This window comes from Ailuropoda melanoleuca, chromosome 2 (genome assembly GCF_002007445.2).
Source record: "Ailuropoda melanoleuca isolate Jingjing chromosome 2, ASM200744v2, whole genome shotgun sequence".
Taxonomy (NCBI): domain Eukaryota; kingdom Metazoa; phylum Chordata; class Mammalia; order Carnivora; family Ursidae; genus Ailuropoda; species Ailuropoda melanoleuca.
Window position 1 is genome coordinate 92,035,978 of NC_048219.1, and position 20,262 is coordinate 92,056,239.

Genomic DNA, 20,262 nt, shown 5'->3' on the forward strand with positions numbered 1-20,262 from the left:
TTACCAAAAGCACAAGCAATGAAAGAAAAAAAAACAGATTTCATCGAGATTAGAAACACTTGTGCTTTAAAGGACATTATCCAGAAAGTGAAAGACAGCTAACAGAATGAAAGAAATTATTGACCAATCAAATATTTGATAACAGACTTGTATCTAGAATATACAAAGAACTCTTACAATTCCAAAATAAAAAACAGGCAAATTTTTTAATAGGCAAAGGATCTGAACAGACATTTTTCCCCAAAGATGATATACAAATAGTCAATAAACACATGAAAAAATGCTGAACATCATGGGGAGGAACGGAAAAAAGTGCAGTCACCCTGGAAAACAGTTTGGCAATCCCTCAGGTGATTAAACACAGAATTCCTGTATGATTCACCAATTCCAAGAGAAATAAAAGCACATCTATAAAAACTTGGACATGAATGTTCACAGCAGCATTTATAGTAGTCAAAAAGTAGAAACAACCCAAATATCTATCAATGAATGGATAAACAGAATGTGGTATTTCCATACAATAAAATATTTTCTGGCAATAAAAAAGAATTAAATACTAATACATGCTACAACATGGATGAACCTTAAAAATAATCACTGAAGTGAAAGAAGCCAGTCACAAAAATATATGATTCTCTTTAGATCAAATGTCAGAACAGGCAAATCCACAGAGACAGAATATAGATTAGTGTAAGTTGCCAGGGGGTCATGGGGAGTGACTGCTAATGGGTATGGAGTTTCTATCTAGTGGTGATGGCTACACAATTCTGTGAATATACTAAAACTACTTAACTGTATACTTTAAAAGGGTAAACTTTATGGTATGTGAAATAGATCTCAATGAAGCCATTATTTTTTAAAAATACAATTATACATGAACACAGACATCTCAGAGGCCTGTCTAGACTGTGATCCAGTCTGTTCAGTCAGAAACTACAACCACTCCATCTTAAACAGGTTTTACACAAGATTACATTCGTAGAAGTAATGATATTCTTACCTCTTCTAAATAAATATTATCAAGATCATATGGTGTTCTGACAGACTCCACCATCCAACTCTCAGGTGTGTTCAAATTCAGGGTGAACAGAGGAGACTGTGGCATATCCAAAAATTTTGCTATTGGACCCTTAGCAAAGCTATTGTCTGGAGTGAAAGAAATCTCTGGCTCTAAGACATAACGGTAAAAGCTGAAATTTAAAAAAAAATTAAAAAGTGAGTCTTTTTAATACACCCACAGTCCTTAAGTTCACAGGCATCCACACAGGTAACTAGTTGCTTTAAAATAAAACTAGATTTGGAAGCCTCCCAGATTGGGAAAAGTGTTTCCAAAACCATCTCTTGACCTAATTTATGCCTCCTGTGGTTGTTGCAGATGCAAGAGAAGAGCAGGAGGGACAGAACTGAGAGGAGAGGTCACTCTTTCTGGTACTGCTAAGGGTGGCTGTTGTTGGAGTCACAAGATTTCCTGAGCACATGCCTTCCTTCAGTGAGAAAAAGTTATTTTTCTCTTAAACACAAAGTCCTAAATGGTGACGGTTCTCAGGTGAGCCCTGAAAACACTACGCATAGTAGTTTAAACATTTCTCCTATTCAAGGACAATGCAGAAGCTGAGAACTGTTTCAAACACTATTTGAATTCACTTAGAATCTAACTTATAAAACACGACACATTTATATCAGAATTTTCCCACAGACCCAGCAGATGTTACCCTATTACTACTGACTGCTTTTTATTTAACTTTCTTCGTAAATGACCATTCCAAGGTTCAGACAACATACAGCTAAGCCTGCAAGCCTGCCCTCCTTCTCAAGATAACGCAAATGAAGGGCACCTGCGTGGCTCAGTCGTGTTAAGTGTCTGCCTTCCGTCAGGTCATGATCCCAGAGTTGTGGGATCGAGCCCGTATTGGGCTCCCTGCTCCACAGGAAGCCTGCTTCTCCCTCTCACACTCCCCCTACTTGTGTTCCCTCTCTCGCTGCCTCTCTCTCTCTGTCAAATAAATAAATAAAATCTTCAAAAAAAACAAAAAAAGATAATGCAAATGAGCCTCAGTAAGCTTCCTCTGACAAATATACTCCAACTTGAAATAACTGCTCCACTTTTAAGATAAAAAGGGCAGACAAGTTTCTTTCTGTACTACAGCACTTTTTTTTTTTTTTAAGATTTTATTTTTTATTTATTCGACAGAGATAGAGACAGCCAGAGAGAGGGAACACAAGCAGGGGGAGTGGGAGAGGAAGAAGCAGTCTCACAGCAGAAGAGCCTGATGTGGGGCTCGATCCCATAACGCCGGGATCACGCCCTGAGCCGAAGGCAGACGCTTAACCCGCTGTACAGCACTTTTTTTAAACTACCTAGGTAAATTTAATAGCTATATTGATCCAAATGCTCTAAAATTAAAGAACTACATAATTCCGAGGGAGGGAAGGGACAGAGGGGGAGGGAAGGAGGAAGGCAGGCAGGCATGTCCAAGTAACTTGAGTTAATGCCACCTAAATGCTTCCATACCCACACTAAATTCTTAGAACTTCTGATTAGAGCAGAAATTTAGCAAAACTGAGCATTCAGTAAATGACCTTTTCAAACGTGAAGTCCACCTATAAACCCACTTGATCCTTAACATTCAATACCAGCATTCAGATTTAGTACCACGTTTTTGATTGATTTCTTGAACAGCTTATTTTACCTTTTTAAAGGCATGTCAGAAAGTTTAGATTGGCAGTTCATAAACACTCTTAGATTCATGTTGATCAGCTGGGTTAAAACCTAAAAGAGCAAACCAGAGACAAAACATAAAATTTTCCTATAGATAAAGTGATATCTGAGACAAAATATTTACATTTTCTCTTCAGAAACTTATCAGTCCGACACGGAGTTGAAAACACATCTCTTACTTCTCAAGAAAGACAGAAAGATAATAAAAGCCATAAAATCTGCACTGGAAAAATTTCTGGAAGTCCCAACTCTGGCACACAATCTAAATCACACACATATTACTTAGCAAAAACATGGCAAGTGGGCTACTGCAAATCACTGCTCGCCCTTGGGTGGTAAAGCAACTGATGGATAATAGAGAACTGTCTACACAAGGAAAATATTAAAGGTTCATCAGTGCAGTTTATATACAATGATAGGAAAAAAGTGCATATATATGTGCATATATATATATACATACACACACCCACAAAAATCTTAGCTGATCATACATGAATAAAACGTCACCTTAAAAAAGAAATACAACTCAAAAAAAATGTTAAGGAAACTGTCTTTTTGGCAAAGCTCTTAAATTTTCTTAAAATTGTAATATCTTATACAAATCTACAAGACATGCTATAATTTAAAAAATGCTAGTATTAGAAAAAGAAAATAGTAAAGCAAAATTATTTTACCTTTTTAACTCTCATTCATTATAAATCAAAATATGGCATAAATCAATTTAATTAAAACACATCTTGCTATAAATAGGACATTTTTAAAAATTACATGAGGAAACCAACCAAACTTGTACCAACTTTCTAAGATTGTGAGGCTGTTTCCAGAGCCATTACCAATATATGAAGACATTTGCTCTGCCAAGATGCCCTGTAGCATTTTTCAAAGCCCTTTGAAGATAACGAGGGGAACAATGACACTCTCAGAGAGTCACAGGGCCTGTGATCACTTCAGATAAAGAGATGTGAACTGCCTGTTAGGCCATGCCTACCAAGAGCAATGGGGCAAGTCTCTGTGCTTCTCTGGTGACAGGGTCAATGACAGCCACGACATCAAAGTACGTCTCCCCTTCCTTTGGCCTCATTTTAATTGCACTACAGAGATCAAAAAGACAAAACATTAATCTGGTGGAAAATAGGAAACAAGATAACCATTTTTTAAGACCAACATAACCTATCAGCTTTCTCAGCATTTCCAAAAACACTTCAGATCTAGAACAACAAGGCTGGCTACACGGCGGTTAACCATGTAATTATGTTTACCTCAAAGTTTGCAAAACCTGCTAATGACTCAATTTCACTCAAAATGAACAAAAGATGAAAACCAGCTTAAAACTATTTAACCAAAACCTACTAAAAGCTAATGTTTGCTTTTGACAATTACAAACATTAAGCCAACTTTTATTTCTTGGCAAGAAGGGTATGAGAAGAGAAGAAATAAATGGATTTTTAAAAATAATACAAAGAACATTACAGAAAACATATGAGAGAAAAAGGAAATAATCATAAAATCTCGCCATCCCAACTCAACCATGCTGTGGCATTTCTCTCTGTAGACCTTCTCAAATGCCTCTATAAAGAGTAGATATACAAAGAATATTATCAATTTTGTAACAATTTCCTTCCTTCCCCTACCACTTTTTCATAACGATTTTTCCATATTGTTACACGTCAAATATCCTGAATAAAAAATAATCTTCTATTTACCAAGTGAATCTGCCATGTTTACTTAAGCTATTCCTTAGTGTTGGGCATTTAGATGGCTTGCAGCCCATAAGTAACTTCATACATACAGTTTTCTTCATACTTGGAAATTTCTTTAGTAGACAAAGTCCTAGACACGAGATTACAGAGTCACAGGATACAAACATCTTTGTGGATAATATGTACTGTCAATCACATTTCCAAAAGAACCGAGTCAATTTACGAGGACATTAAGTTATACATATTTTGTCTTCTTACTAAGTGAAAAACAGCAGCTGTTTAGGTTTTGGGTTGTACCTCTAGGATTTCTGAGGAGAATGTACATTTTCCCATCTGCAGTTTCCAGCTGCACAGCCTCCCTCCGAAGTCATACTGACTCAGATGACTTAAGAGGAGCAGGAGCCTCTGATATATTTTGAAAAGGAATAAACTTGAAAGGATTTTAAAATACATCCAATTTTCCAAAACTTAATTGGTCAAATCAATGCCTATCTTTGTCTGCTCTGAACAGTGTGTTAATGTAGTTCTGGTGCTAGCCACTCTTGTTCTGTGCAAGAACATTTATCCAGTGGGAGGAAAACAAAAGTACAAAATAAAATGTAACTAACAAAACTGGGTAACCGTAGTTTAAATGGTGATGAAGATTATTTCAAAACTGCTTTGGAAATAACCATCAAAATAGCTTTGTGCCTGTTATCAAAGCAGATGTTTTCAATTTTTGATAAAATTAACAATTCCAGCTGTCAATAATTATTCCAAAATAACATTTTTTTTTTAACTCTAATACAGCTGTTTTCAAAGTGTGGCTCCAGACCAGCTTCATCTGGAAATTTGTTAGAAACAAACTGTCAGCCACAACCCAGACTTCCTGAATCAGAAACTCGGGGGGTGGGTCAGGCAATCCGCCCTCTAACAAACTCTCTAGGTAAAAGCCAAAGTAGGAGAGCCACTGCCCTCAGATAACCTGGATTTCTGTGCTTCTCTAGAATTCCAGAAGGAAAAAGCTCCCTAGAGAATAGCATTATGTAAATTCTCACAAAGGGAAGAAGAACAGAAGTTCCGAAGAAGAGTCCTGCGGAGTATAGTATCTGAGGCACGCCCAGGCCAAAACCTGTGAACCTGGCAGGTCTGGGTAGAGTTCTGTGTGACATGTTAATGTTCTGACCCAGTGTTCTAAGTGATCTGCAACAGGCATAACCAGAAACTGACCCTGTGTGGCCTTTTGACCACCGCATATCTCCCTAACAAAAAAGATTAAGAAAAGCCAAGATTAGAGGGACAGTGGTATGGAAATGGAGAACAGTATAAACTAACAATATCATGTTGAAATATACTTGCTATATCAGAGAAAAGACCAGAGTAAGGCCAAAAGTGACAGACACCGAAACAAGATTTGGGGGTCATATACATCTTCACATAGTGAGTAGAGCAAACATCAAAGAATACAGTGCTTCTCCAATCTTAAGGTACACTAAAGTGACCTGGGAGGATCCTGTTACAATGTAGATACTGACTCAGGAGGTCTGGTCTGGGGCCATATATTTGCATTTCTGACAAGCTCCCAGGCTACGCCTGCTGCTGTTCTGTGAGCCACACTTTTAGGGCAAGGATATACATAAGCAATAATTCAGACCTTTTTATTTCTCACATAAATAAGAAACTTCTGATTTAAATATAACAAACACTCATTTAACTAACATAACCCCAGTAAGAAGAATTTCTCTAATTATAATTTGTCTCATAATAGAATTTATAATTAGAGCATTTTAATTATATAAGACTCATGGAGAAAACGATGTTCTAAAAAGGGAAGAGATTCTTGCTCGGGACTCACTATCTTGGCCATGAAAGGCAAACAGGATAGCAAGCCAATGAGGAAATATGTTTCTTGTGGTAATAACTAGATGGGTTACTTCCTGAAAGAATACAGGGATGAGAAGATGGGTGCTAACGGGCAAAATCCAACTAGGATTAGCAAGGAGCCATAGAAGTCTTCACCCACTGGCGATGTAAGAAGTTAGGACACATAGCCAGTGAGAAACGAGAAGGCCTCCATTCCAGCTTGGATCATCAAACAGTCTGGTCAAATTTGATCCCCATAAGAACTTGCTGTAAGAAAGCACGGATCAACAAAACCAAAGTACAATCTACCCCAGACTAATTAAATCAGAATCATAAAGGAGTAGGATGCAGGCTTCAATATCTAAAGCCTCTAAGGCACAATCAAGATATATAACCTTGCCTGGCTACATACATCAACTGTAGGGGTTCTTCCTAAAGACAACTTAATCTTAAGTCTAATTGTGAGTAAACGACCCGGACTATGGGACATTCTACAAGATAACTGGCCTGGACTCTTAAAAAAGTCAGTGTCATAAAAGACAAAACAAACAAACAGAAAACAAACAAACAAAAAAAAACCCAAAGAATAAAAAACAAAAAAACGCAGGGAACTGTTCTGGATTTAAGGAGACTAAAAGACACACAACAAAGAACTGCAACGTGTGATCTGGACCAAATTAAAGAACATAACAGTTTTCAAAGGTCACTACTGGGGCCTTGGAGAAACGTGAATATGGACTGTGTACTCCTTAATGTCACTGTAAAATCTCTGAGGTGTGCCAACAGTGGAGACACTCCTAGCGATCAGGAGATACAAGCTGAGGGATTCAGGCATGATGTGTAATGATGTCTGCAATGGACCTTCAAATGGTACAGAAAAAATGTGAGTATATAGAAGTTTGTACAAAAACATAAATACACATTGTATGTACTATACATACACACATATGCAGAAACCCACACCCAGATGACAGATAAATGAGGCATAATGTTACCAACTGGTGAACACAGGTTAAAGATATTTGGGTGTTCACTGTAATAGCCTTTCAACTATTCTTTAGCTTTGAAACTTTTCAAATAAAAAACTCAAAACCAAAAGGCAAGGGCTTTTTCATAATGCTAAACTTATTTTTATTTATTGAAAACAAAACATTTTCAATAAAAGATGAACAATACAAGTGCCCTAACAACCTGTTTATTTTTGAGTATCAGAAAACTACAACTGTTTCATTAAATGCTTTCTGTTTTCTGAAAGGGTACAGTCAGAACTATTTCAGGTATATTTAAAAGTAAATGTCAACTTTTATGCAACTGAGATCTGTATATGAATTTGACGTATGAAAATGAGTATATATGAAACCTGCACACTGGACAAATCTTCCATCCTAATAAGAATTTACGTACACACTGCATATGAAAAAACAAAGGAGATGAGGTAAACGCAGCCTTAAGATTTTATTCAAGAATATGCATAAATTCAATATTAATTCTGTACCTATGGCTGTCTTCAAAAAACTGGTACTCGATTCTTGCATCTCCTTTTGGTTGAGCTGACAGGAGAGCATCCACCTTCATTACCAAGTCACTTGCCCTGAAAGACACAGTTGGTGAAAATTTAGCATCTCTTTAACTGAAGGTTTTTCCAATCATTGCTGAACATAATATAATCAGCCTAAGTACTGAATGCCAACAAGATGGTCTGAAGAACATATGAACTTTACACCAATAAGCAAGAGAAAAACTGGCAATTATAAGACTCCATAAAGAGAGGGAGTGGTCCAAAGGCACACCACACCAAGCCTATGCCCATGATATGATGGCTTCAAGTCATAGGAACACCTCCTGATTTGCATTAGGAAGTGTTTCCTAGGCCAGAACAAAGGGCATAACTAAAAAAAAGCCACTGAAGAAAGAGGAAACCTCTTTATCTGTAGCCTCATTATTGGTTGAGATGAAAATCAATACATCACTAAGGCTCTTAAACTCTGCAGCATGAAGATATATGAGGATATATGAAAGAGATGAAGAAAAAAACCAGAACCACCTTTAAATTTTATAGCCTCCAACTTACTCACAAAAGAACACTATCAAAAGAATGAAAATGCAACCTATGGAAAGGAAGAAAATATTTGCGTATCATCTATCTATAAGAGATCGATACCCAAAGTATTTACATGGAACTCCTATAACTCAATAATTAAAAAACAATTAAAAATGTGAAGTTGGGGGGGTGCCTGGGTGGCACAGCGGTTAAGCGTCTGCCTTCAACTCAGGGCGTGATCCTGGCATTATGGGATCGAGCCCCACATCAGGTTCCTCCGCTATGAGCCTGCTTCTTCCTCTCCCACTCCCCCTGCTTGTGTTCCCTCTCTCACTGGCTGTCTCTATCTCTGTCAAATAAATAAATAAAATCTTTAAAAAAAAAAATGTGAAGTTGGGGTGCCTGGGTGGCTCAGCTGTTAAGCGTCTGCCTTTGGCTCAGGTTGTGATCCCAGGGTCCTGAGATCAAGCCCCGCATCAGGGTCCTGAGATCAAGCCCCGCATTGGGCTCCCTGTTTGGCGGGGAGCCTGCTTCTCCCTCTCCCTCTGCCTGCTGCTCCCCCTGCTTGTGCTCACTCTCTGTTAAATAAATAAATAAAATCTTTAAAAAAAAAAAATGTGAAAAGTAGGGGCACCTGGCTGGTTCAGTCAGTGGAGCATGAGACTCTTAATCTTGGGGTTGTGAGTTCCGGCCCCACTGTGGGTAAAGTGATTACTTAAAAAAACAAATGTGCAAAGTACTGGAAAGATATTTTCCCAAAGATATACAGATGACTAATAAGCATGTAAAAAGCTGTCAACATCACTAATCATTAGGGAAGTGCAAATCAAACCACAAAGAAATACCACTTCACACCCATTAGAGTGGGTTATTACAAAACAAAACAAACAAACAGAAACACCAAGAAAATAACAAGTACTGATAAAGATGTGGAGAAATTGGAACCTTTATGCATTACAGATGGGAAACACAATGGTATGATCTCTGTGGAAAACCATATGATGGTTCCTCAAAAAATTAAACATAAAAATACACCTTCCAACTACATTCATTTGATATTTAATATAGAAACCATGTGTATATGACCTATGGGCTCTAGTTATACAGCAGGTACATGGACCAGTTAAATAATTTCATTTTCTTCCACTGGGAAATAACTCATTAAAATACATTAGCTATAGGTGGCTCAGTTGGTTAAGCATCTGCCTTCGGCTCAGGTTGTGATCCAAGGTCCCGGGATCGAGTCCCATATCGGCCTCCTTGTTCAGCAGGGAGTCTGCTTCTCCCTCTCCCTCTGCCCCTCCCCCTGCTTGTCCGTTCACTTGCTCTATCAAATAAATACATAAAATAGTGAAGAATAAAATACATTAGCTAATAACAACACCAAAAGAATTAAAATAAAAATTAAAAACCAACAGTAACCAAAATCCTAACCTTTGAAGGCTGCAAGAGAAACAACTCATTATTCTATACTAGTAAATAAAGGGAAAAAAGCATTTAACCTGACTTTCCTTTCTGAAACAAAATGAAACAGATAAGGGAAAGTATCTCTTTACAAAAGTATCCCAAGATAATAAAAAACAAAAACAAAAACTCACCCCCCTACTTTTGCATATGTTTGAAATTTTCCACATCGAAAAAAACAAAATGGAAAAACCTAAATCAGGTCTTTAAATAAATTAACTTGTTTCAACAGAAGCATAAACAAACACCTAAACTGAAAAGCATTATTATATGTTCAAACTGGAAATAAAACACCATGAAATAGGTAGCATGAGAGAAGTTCAACTAACACAGTCCCTATGACATGCACTGATTAATTTCTTCCAAGGCAAAACTTACACGTCTTCTTCTACCCGAAGCTGTTGAATATGGGATTTGATTTTCTGTCCTGAAGTTTTTAAGATGATATTTTCTAGGAGGTGGAAATCATCTTGATTAAAGAGTTCACTGTCCTCCAGTGGCCCAATGATCTGTGAAGAAGGGCAGAGTGGTCGGTTTTGGAAAGAAGCCCTTTGAAGTCCTCAGGCTATCTTATAAACCTAATCACTTTAAAGACCCAAGACATGTATACATCTCATAACATCAATGAAAAAGGTGAAAATAAAACCCAAATCAACTCAACCAGTTTTTTATTTACTTATCAATTCCTCAACTAAAGAGGATAGACTTGTACACTTCACAGTATTTTCATAGTAAGCAACTCTGAAGTAAAACAAAACAGCAACATCGTTTCATCAATTCTAGCTGAATATTAAAAACAGAGCCAAACCAGAGATGCAGTGTAGTGAATGACAGACAGCAGAGATTTCATCCTCAGTGCTAAGAGTTGAAAGTTTGGTATATCCCCCCCCAGTCTCACATCCCTGGCTGCAGATATGCATGAAATAGTCTAAGCCTACACCAATGAAGCTGACCAGAGACTACACAACTATGAACACAGGGGATGAATACTTCATGTATCAAAGCCTTATCAACTTAATCTGAGAAACTACACCCTCACTGCCACTGTACATGTGGCAGGACATAATTACACAGCAGGAAGGTTTTACACAAGGATGCTTGTGTCAAAAGCAAACCTCCTTTGAAATAAGGATGCAGAAATTATCATCAGCTCTGCATAAGCCCCAATCCCCTTTGACTCTGAAGAGTTTACTAGCTTTGGAAGAGAACACTGCCAACACTGTTCACTGATCTAATTTGAGCTCAAGTTTGTCTCAGGACAAAATCCTCACCCTTCCATTGCTGATCACTGCCCTCTGTCCCTTCTTCAGCTTCAGAACATCCCTGCAGTACATGGCATGAGACAAAATGAAATCCATTTTGGAAGACTCAAAGACCTCTTTAAAAAGACTGAAATCCATGCCCTAGGAAAGTAATTGTTATTAAGGAAAAGTAATTGTTATTAAGCAAGCCATAAAAATGAATAATCATAATGAATAAATCATAAAATACTCTTTTAATGGAAAGTCAGAACTAATTTTAAGAATTAACATTATGATGTCTCAATTCTCCACTCCTCCTATTTTCTCCCACCCTCCCACTTATCAAGTAATGCTTATTTCCTGCTCCTATTCTTTTATGTGATTGCTCAACTGGCAAATTATTCTTCATTATATCTTTATTCTGCATTTTAAAATCTTGCTAATTTCAAGAGCCTTTTTTCTAACTGAAACATCAAGTATACTCATCATTTTATAAGAATTTTAAATCTATTAAATAGTCCAAAAGATAGTAACTTATATAATGAATACAGGTGAGCTTATATCAGAACACATCAAGAACACATAAGCCTCTAACTCATAAGAAAATTCAATCAGTTTTTTGCTCTATAAATAAAAAAAATATTGCCTGTCTTTTAAAAACTATACAAAACAAATGGCTTTGTGCTTACAACATAAACTTATATGAGTCATATCTTAAAACTTTATTTGAAGGGGCGCCTGGGTGGCACAGCGGTTAAGCGTCTGCCTTCGGCTCAGGGTGTGATCCCGGCGTTATGGGATCGAGCCCCACATCAGGCTCCTCCACTATGAGCCTGCTTCTTCCTCTCCCACTCCCCCTGCTTGTGTTCCCTCTCTCGCTGGCTGTCTCTATCTCTAATAAATAAATAAAATCTTTATAAAAAAAAAAAAACAAAAACTTTATTTGAAGGTAATAAAAGTGGTAAGGGGAATGTGGCAGAATTGTTATTTCTTGGCAAGATTCTTCCAAACGAAGAAAATCCTCTGAAACTCAGTACTAAAATCACAAATCCCAATCATGAACAAGACACATCAGACCATGGGAATGAACTTCTGTGGAAAGTCACAGAACAAGGCAGCCCCATGCAACACACAGAGACTTACCCCGACAGAGAACCCCCCAATGTCGGCTCCTGCAGCCAGGGCCTCTGCAGTCTCCTCCTTGGCCATTTTTGTGATGAAATTCTTAGCAGAGTTGGAGGTCTGTGTTTGAAGAGCTGCCCAGATTGCTCTGGAGATCTGAGTGTTCTCATAACTTATATCTTCACTAGGATTATTGATCATGCTTATTCTAACATTGTTACTGGATTTCTATTTACAAAATGGGAAATAAGAGTTATATGGTAGATGTTTTGAACTTAAAAAGTGGCATTAACATCGTCATATTCCATTAAGTAGCAAATACAACCTCTCTTCAAAGTCTTCAGTTCTCTTCTGTATACAGAATAAAATTAAAATGCTATAGCCAGGCTTTCAAACCCCTACATGAACTGGTCCCCAGTCTACCTTTCCAAATTCATTTCTTACCATCTCTGTATATATAGCTCCATTACAGATCATCAGAGTCCTGTATTCCCCAACACCTTTTTTTTATTATTTTAACACACTCCATGCTTCAAGTTGGCATGCAAATCCCAAGTCCATTCCATCTTTTCTCCCCTCGGTCCCAACCAATCTTCAGGCTTCTATTCAAATACTTCTTTGTTCACATGGGCTTTCCAGAATCCTTGCAAAAAATTAATCTCTGCCTGGGACGCCTGGGTGGCTCAGTCAGTTAAGCATCTGCTTTGGCTCAGGTCATGATCCTAGGGTCCAAGATTGAGACCCACATCCGGCTGAAAGCAGGGAGCCTGCCTCTCTCTCTCTGACTGTTGCTCCCCCTGCTTGTACGCTCTCTCTCTCTCACAAATAAAGTCTTTTAAAAAAATTAATCTCCCCCTGAGTAAAAACGTAAGAATCTATGTTGCATAAGTTATCTGGGACCCATAAAACCTTGTGTCATGAACATAAGCAACAAAAATTCATACTAACGTGTATCTAAAGACTCATACAAAAATTGTGATAGCTGCATTCTTCAGAATAGCCCCTAACTAGAAAAAAACGCCACTGTCCATCAAAAAGATTCAACAAAGCTTTATAACTTTGTGGTATAGCCATACAATACAATACAGCACAATGAAAAAGAACTAACTACTGCTACTTGTAATATCGTGGATAAATCTCAAAAGTGTTGAGTAAAGAAAGCAAACATAAACAAATATGGGGAGGGGGATGATGGAGACACAAGCAGGAGAGGGCATTCCGGAATCTGACAATTCTGTTTCTTGACCTGGATGGTAGTCACCTGGGTGTTCCCTTTGTGCCACTATGTATCCAATGATTTATACACTTCTTTTGATTCTATATTTTACTTCAATTAAAATATTTTTTTAAAAATTTTAATTTCTCAGGGCACTATCCAAGTGCCATCGGTTAAACGTCTGACTCTTGGTTTCCGTGAAGGCCATAATCTCAGGGTTGTGAAATCAAGTGGAGGGCTCCACTCTCAGCATGGAGTCTGCTTGAGATTCTCTCAACCTCTCCCCCTTCCCCTCCCGCTGTGCTCTCCCTCTAAAGTAATTTAAGAAAAAAAATTTTCAATTCTCCCTTCTTGCTCTCCCACTCTACAACCACTTGAGCATTTATAAATTTGAGTTAGAATCTTACGTATGTATCTACTGTCCTTCATTCTGATTTAACTTTGAAACGGCCACACCATCAGGTCTACTCCCCCAGACAATAAAGGCACTTAGCATGTTAGTGAAGTTGAAATCACCTTGATATTTTAGTACTTCAGTAATCTTCCTTGGGACCCAGGGTGGCAAGGGGACATGGGAAGGGTGTGAAATTTGGATGAAGAGTCAATCTGAAACTGCTCAGGAAAAGGAACTGTAACAGCTCATTCTCTGACAATGACACTCTCTAGAGGAGTCCACTTCTTCCCAACCATTCACAACTGCCATTCGCTCAAGTTCTACGACTTATGTGCTATGTGTATTTCAGACCATCTACATGTGCATCTCTCTGTGTGCCTACATCTGCTTCTATTATATGAACACCAAGGTGTCTGCACAGTATTTCCCCATTTAGACCTCCATTAGTGAAAAGGACCTGCCTCCCCCCATGCAATATACAGCATGATCTTTGCAGCATCTCTGCAGCAAGAACATGAAGAGTCACGCAATAAAAACTTGTCTATGATAAGGATCTCATTATTTTTTTTTTTTCTCTAGAAGAATCTATACCCTTCAGTGAAGTCAGAACACTGCAGTCTCCTCTCTTTTCTCACTATTGGGCAGACCTTCAAATAAACAATGCTCCTTTCCGTCAAGCATGAATAAAGCAGGACTCCCACTTCACACCCAGAACAGTAACATCAGCACACACCATGGAGGTGTAGATACTTGCCTGATGTTTAATAGCATCATACAGTAACTGTCTTCCAGAAGGGCTATCAAAATCCCCAACAATCCAAAAAGTCACAGGCCTAATGAAAGAATCATCTGTAGAAAAACAAAAACAACACACTGAGTCGCAGGGAAAAAAGCACATTCTATATTTCAATGTTGTTATTAAGCCAAATAATTTCTGAAAACCATGCAAAAAATAAGAAAATGACAAGTTTAATAAAGATGCAAAGCAAAAGTAGCGAAACCTCTACACTAGAATGAAAGCAGGGTAAACTTCCCTGTGGCTTAATTACAAACTAGGAACATGCATTTATTAATTCTATTATGGTTTAGGCAACTGTTAGCATATACAATGGAAAAAAGCCTTTGAACATGTGGGTAACATATCAGTCTTTAATCATATTAATTTGTAACTTTCTGAAACAGAATTCTTTGCAAACGTTTATACAATTTATATAAATTTTATCTGCATGTGATAAATTATCTACTGTTACCCACAGGTTCCAGAAATGTCACAATAAAGTGTCAATAAATTCTGAATCATAAGATTGCCTGAAACCACATAAGATAATTAAGAAAAGAAACTGAACATTCTGAAGTTTACAGTTACCATAGATTTCCTTGGAGGACATTCCTAGACAAAGGTAAAGGAAAAAGAGTAGAAGAAAATGTCATTGCTATAACTGATGCCTACCATAAGAGTCAAAATTTTAAATAAACCTAATATGATCAATCTTCTCTCTGCTCTGCAGTCCCCTTAGGGGTATAGCACTGTTCCAGGGCCCCTCGGAACCAATTCCTTGAGGAACCAAATGGAGCGATAGCTTTTATTTACATAGATCTGGGAAGGCAGAAATTCTCCCTAGGACAAGACTACAGCGTGGATAAAAATAGCTGCCTTAAATGACAGTAAGTGCTCTGAAAGGATAATAAGCATGACCAGAGGGGGAAAGCATCTGTCTGCCATTAAAATGACATAATCTCACATAATATTAGCCTAAATAACTGACTCCATATTAAAAATCAGTTTTAAAATGTGCACAAGGATTCCTACAACCAAGTTTATCTTACAACCCCTAAAAAAATTAACTCAGTGTTGTCCCTGAAGAGGCAAGTCAAACAAATTTTCAATTCATTAACCCATGTTTACATCATGTTTTCACATTTTGATTCATGAAAAAATTTTTCATTTCACCTTAATAACTAATATAAATTTATAAGAACAACATATGAATTTTCAAAAACTCCACCTCATAAAGAATTGAATTTTAAAGGTATTTTCTGGATTCAAATCATTATAAGAAATAATTAATAAATGATGAAATCTCTTTCTAGAAGACACTGAAGATTGAATTATTTCTACAAATACTAAAAAAAGAAAAAAAAAGTTGAATCCAAGATAAGCCTAAAATGGATTACCTTTCTTGGTCAGATAGTTCATACTATTGGCAATAGCTGCAGTCTTGCCTTGGGAATCCAAACCAGTAAATCTAGCATAGTCATCCACAAAAAAGTTATCTGGAAGAAAAAATTGATATAGATTTATAATTAACATGCCTAAATTCAATCTAACGTTAATATTCAACTGATAATCTGATTTGTCCATAATATGAGATTTATAAAAATGCATGAGTGAAATCTATTGTTTCATGTTTATTGAACAATTAGTGTCTTCAAGCAATGCTCTTATCATTCATTTCCCCTTGAGTTACTTTTGCTAAAATCCCAGTTTCATCAAGTCATTCCTTTGATCTAAACTACCCAGTAATTTCTTCCCACCTACAATATGGTCTTCATCCTGTATCAGAAACCCTCTAAGGATCTCCCCAGTCTTATGCCTTATTCACTCCAACACAAATGCCCCTCTTCTATCACCATCCTCCACACATAGATGGATTACCCACCCCTCCCTCTATGTCTGTCCACCCACTCACCCACTTATCCTTTCACTCAACAGACCATACCAAGAACTTACTATCCTTTCAGTCAATATTCCAGTAAAAGGAGAGAAATGTTAAATAAGACAGACACAGCTCATGACATCATGTAGGGGAGGGGAGAAAGCACCAAAAGTCTTAAAGCCTTAAAACACAGTATCCTTCTAAGAAGGTCCCAGGACAGTGAAGGCCAAGAGCAGTGTAGGTAACAATGGAACTATGACTCCTTGGTGAGAAGGATGCCAACTGCTCCTCCACAGACAGCTCCAAAATGTTCACCAGGCAAACTGCATTTCTGCCACTGTGAACTAGCATTATTTCACAGCTGATCACTTCAACATTCAGTAGAGAAAGATATCCAGAAACACAGAACTATTGTTGTGCTCCTTATTCATGAATACTCCAAAGAGAACTCTTTACAGTTTAATTTTAAATGATGGAAACAACAAAAACTTAGGACAAAAACTCCTAATACTGCTTGACTTGCTCTATTAAAACTTCTGGTAAAAAGCTAAAACCTAACTATGAAGAAAGTTTATGTCACTTTCTGACTACTTCCTTTTTCAAACATAAGCAGAGATGTACATCTTCCTCTGTCTGAAAGAAAGGGAATTCAGTTTCAAGTAGATTAGAAACAGGTGCCATAAAGTAACAACTACACCTAGAGCTCTGTGTGCATCACATCCCACCACAACAGCAAATGCCCTTGGCCTGTATTTCTCTGTTACACCATCTTTTCTCGCCCAGTGAGACTTCTGCAAGTGACCACAGCTCCGCCTTATTTCCAGCTGGTTGCTAAAATGGCCTTCAGAGCCACAAGGAAAGACATAAGGAACAAACTGCACCTGGGCTTCACAGAGCTACCCCTGAAAAGGTATTCTTGTGAAACAACATAAACATCCACCACCTGAGGATTCAGTAAGCCAACTGTGGACTATCCATACAAGAAAATATTAATCAGCCATAAAAAGGCAAAAAAGTACTGGGACATGTTACAACATGGATAAAACTTTAAAAACATTATGCTAAGTGAAAGATGCTAGTCACAGAAAACTCCTAATTATGCGAAATACCCAGTAGAAAACTTCCTTCGAAACAGAAAATAGATCAGCAGGTGTGGAGAGGTAGGGAAAGGGAAAATGGAGAGTAGATACCAACGGGTACATGGTTTCTTTTAGGGGGGGACGATATATGTTCTACAATTAAACAGTGATGATTAGACAACTTTGAGAATACACTAAAAATTGTGCACTTTAAAATGTATAAGATTTCAAAAGACTGAGTTTTATGGCATGTACACTTTATCTCAGTGAAGGTTTATTTTTTAGATAGGCATTCTTAGCCTCTCAGAGTAAAACCACCTGAGGTGTTTGTCCACATCACTGCTACCTGATTCCAGAACAAGGATGAAGAAAAGACAGCTGTTTAACAGCTTTATGACTGTAAGAAAGTCAACAATACAGATGTAGTCTCATCACCAAAGGCTTAAACAGCTAGCGTTTAAAAGACAATGGAGGGATGCCTGGGTGGCTCAGTCAGTTAAGCATCCTACTCTTTTTTTTTTTTAAGAGTTTCAACATTTTATTTATTTTTTTTAAAGATTTTATTTATTTATTTGACAGAGATAGAAACAGCCAGCGAGAGAGGGAACACAAGCAGGGGGAGCGGGAGAGGAAGAAGCAGGCTCATAGCGGAGGAGCCTGTTATGGGGCTTGATCCCATAATGCCAGGATCACGCCCTGAGCCGAAGGCAGACGCTTAACCGCTGTGCCACCCAGGTGCCCCAAGCACCCTACTCTTGATTTCGGCTCAAGTCACGATTTCAGGGTTGTGAGAAGTTCTGCACTGTGTGCGGAGCTTGCTTAAGATTCTCTCTCTCCCACCCACCCCGCCTCCCTCTCTAAAAAAAAAAAAAAAAAAAAAAAAGACCATGGATATTTTTCAAAGTTGACAAGGATTTATACAGGAAGAATTTCTCTCTTTTTGGAGAAAACTCTTGTGAATTTAGAGGCTCATGTTATGAACTAAAAGTGAAATGAATTAAAACATAAACTTGTGTCACAATCTTGGGTTATCTTCTAAACACTGCAATCCGAAAGATGCAAAGATTCTGAAACACAAATGAAAAAACGCCCAAAGTTGTTCCTGAAATGTTCCTTACTGGTTGCTGTTAAATCCAGGTATTCTCGCTCAGATGTCAAAATCCTAGAATTGATTCGTGGTACAACATTTGGCTGATTCATGATATACTCTACCACATCCTGATCATGGGACAGTTCACCCTGAAAGAAAAAAATTTAACAGGGTGGGAACAGGATGAGAGTTAAACGAATTAGAACAATAATTTATTAGGAACTAAAAAGTCATTAACTTTACAATCAATATTTTCTTATGTATTGATAACACTTAAAAACATAAGCTTAAACATTATAGGTCCCTATCATTGCCAAGCACAGCTTGACATTTATGTATGTATATTATCTTTAACTCTTTCAACAACACAAAGTAGCTGTTATTGACATCTATTTTAAAGATGGAAGCTGAGGTACAGAAAGGTTATGTAACTTACTCAAAGTTACAGAGCTAAGGAGATTCGAGTATGAAATGCAAAGCCAAGTTTATGTGGTCTCTCCACACACTGCTGTGCTTCCCCAGAAATAAGGAAGCTCTACAAATTAGGTAAGAGTTACCATAACCAAAAATCCATCCTGAGAGCTGCTCATAGTTAGTCTCTCTCTAAAGGAAAAAGCCAAATGCCTTCTCTTAAGCACTTAATGTATTTTACAATAAAAATCACTCCAAGGGGCATCTGGGTGGCACAGATGGTTGAGCACCTGACTCTTGGTTTTGGCTCAGATCATGATTTCAGGATGGTGAGATCAAGCCCCAGGTCAGGCTCCATGCTCAGCATGGAGTCTGCTTAAGACTCTCTCTCCCTCTGCCCCTCTCCATTCCTGCACACTCTCTCTTTCAAATAAATAAAACTTAAAAAACAAAAATCACCCCAAGCTTTTTTTTTCAATCTCAGGCATCAAAGTACTGCTACATTTCCAGAGTCACAATTTTATTTCAGGGAGGAGAAATCATTTCTCATTTTTTCTTCCCTTTCATACCTCTTTTTTTTATAATAATTTTTTATTATGTTATGTTAGTCACCAAACAGTACATCCTTAGTTTTTGATGTAGTGTTCCATGATTCATTATTTGCGTATAACACCCGGTGCTCCACGTAACACGTGCCCTCCTTAATACCCATCACTGGCCTATCCCAATCCCCTACCCCCCTTCCCTCTGAAGCCCTCAGTTTGTTTCCCAGAGTCCACACTCTCATGGTTCATTCCCCCTTCTGCTTACCCCCCCTTCATTCTTCCCTTCCTTCTCCTACCGATCTTCCTGCTATTTCTTATGTTCCATAAATGAGTGAAACCATATGATAATTGTCTTTCTCTGCTTCACTTATTTCACTTAGCATAATTTCCTCCAGTCTTGTCCATGTTGCTACAAATGTTGGGTAATCGTTCTTTCTGATGGCTGAGTAATATTCGATTGTATATATGGACCACATATATATCTAAGAAGATATATAGAAATATTTGTAGTAGTTCACGAAGGTGATGTCAAAGCCAAATGTATATGGCTATGGAAATTTGCAAGTTCTTCACACTCAAAATATTTCATATAAAACCATATTTTAAAGCAATTTTCCAGGGAGATACAGATGTAAATCAAATATACACAGTAAAGTCTAAGAAACTCGAATTAGCCATCTTCTGTGGCTACTTATCCCAAGAGATAGAGAACTCATATGCAAATTCTCAAACTATAAATTA

At 37.6% G+C, this 20,262-nt stretch overlaps 1 protein-coding gene across 1 annotated transcript in view; it reads right to left on the minus strand.

The window, feature by feature from the left end:
- Positions 1-20,262, minus strand: part of UGGT1 (UDP-glucose glycoprotein glucosyltransferase 1) — a 126,076-nt gene that overhangs the window by 29,438 nt on the left and 76,376 nt on the right. Inside the window, exons 17-27 of the mRNA XM_034641928.1 lie at positions 18,594-18,714; positions 15,915-16,013; positions 15,106-15,129; positions 14,494-14,588; positions 12,151-12,357; positions 11,038-11,169; positions 10,145-10,275; positions 7,757-7,852; positions 3,708-3,810; positions 2,691-2,770; positions 1,001-1,190 (exon numbers count right to left, since the gene is read on the minus strand). Coding sequence (XP_034497819.1) covers positions 1,001-1,190; positions 2,691-2,770; positions 3,708-3,810; positions 7,757-7,852; positions 10,145-10,275; positions 11,038-11,169; positions 12,151-12,357; positions 14,494-14,588; positions 15,106-15,129; positions 15,915-16,013; positions 18,594-18,714 — 1,278 coding nt within the window. The remainder of the gene's footprint in view (positions 1-1,000; positions 1,191-2,690; positions 2,771-3,707; positions 3,811-7,756; positions 7,853-10,144; positions 10,276-11,037; positions 11,170-12,150; positions 12,358-14,493; positions 14,589-15,105; positions 15,130-15,914; positions 16,014-18,593; positions 18,715-20,262) is intronic.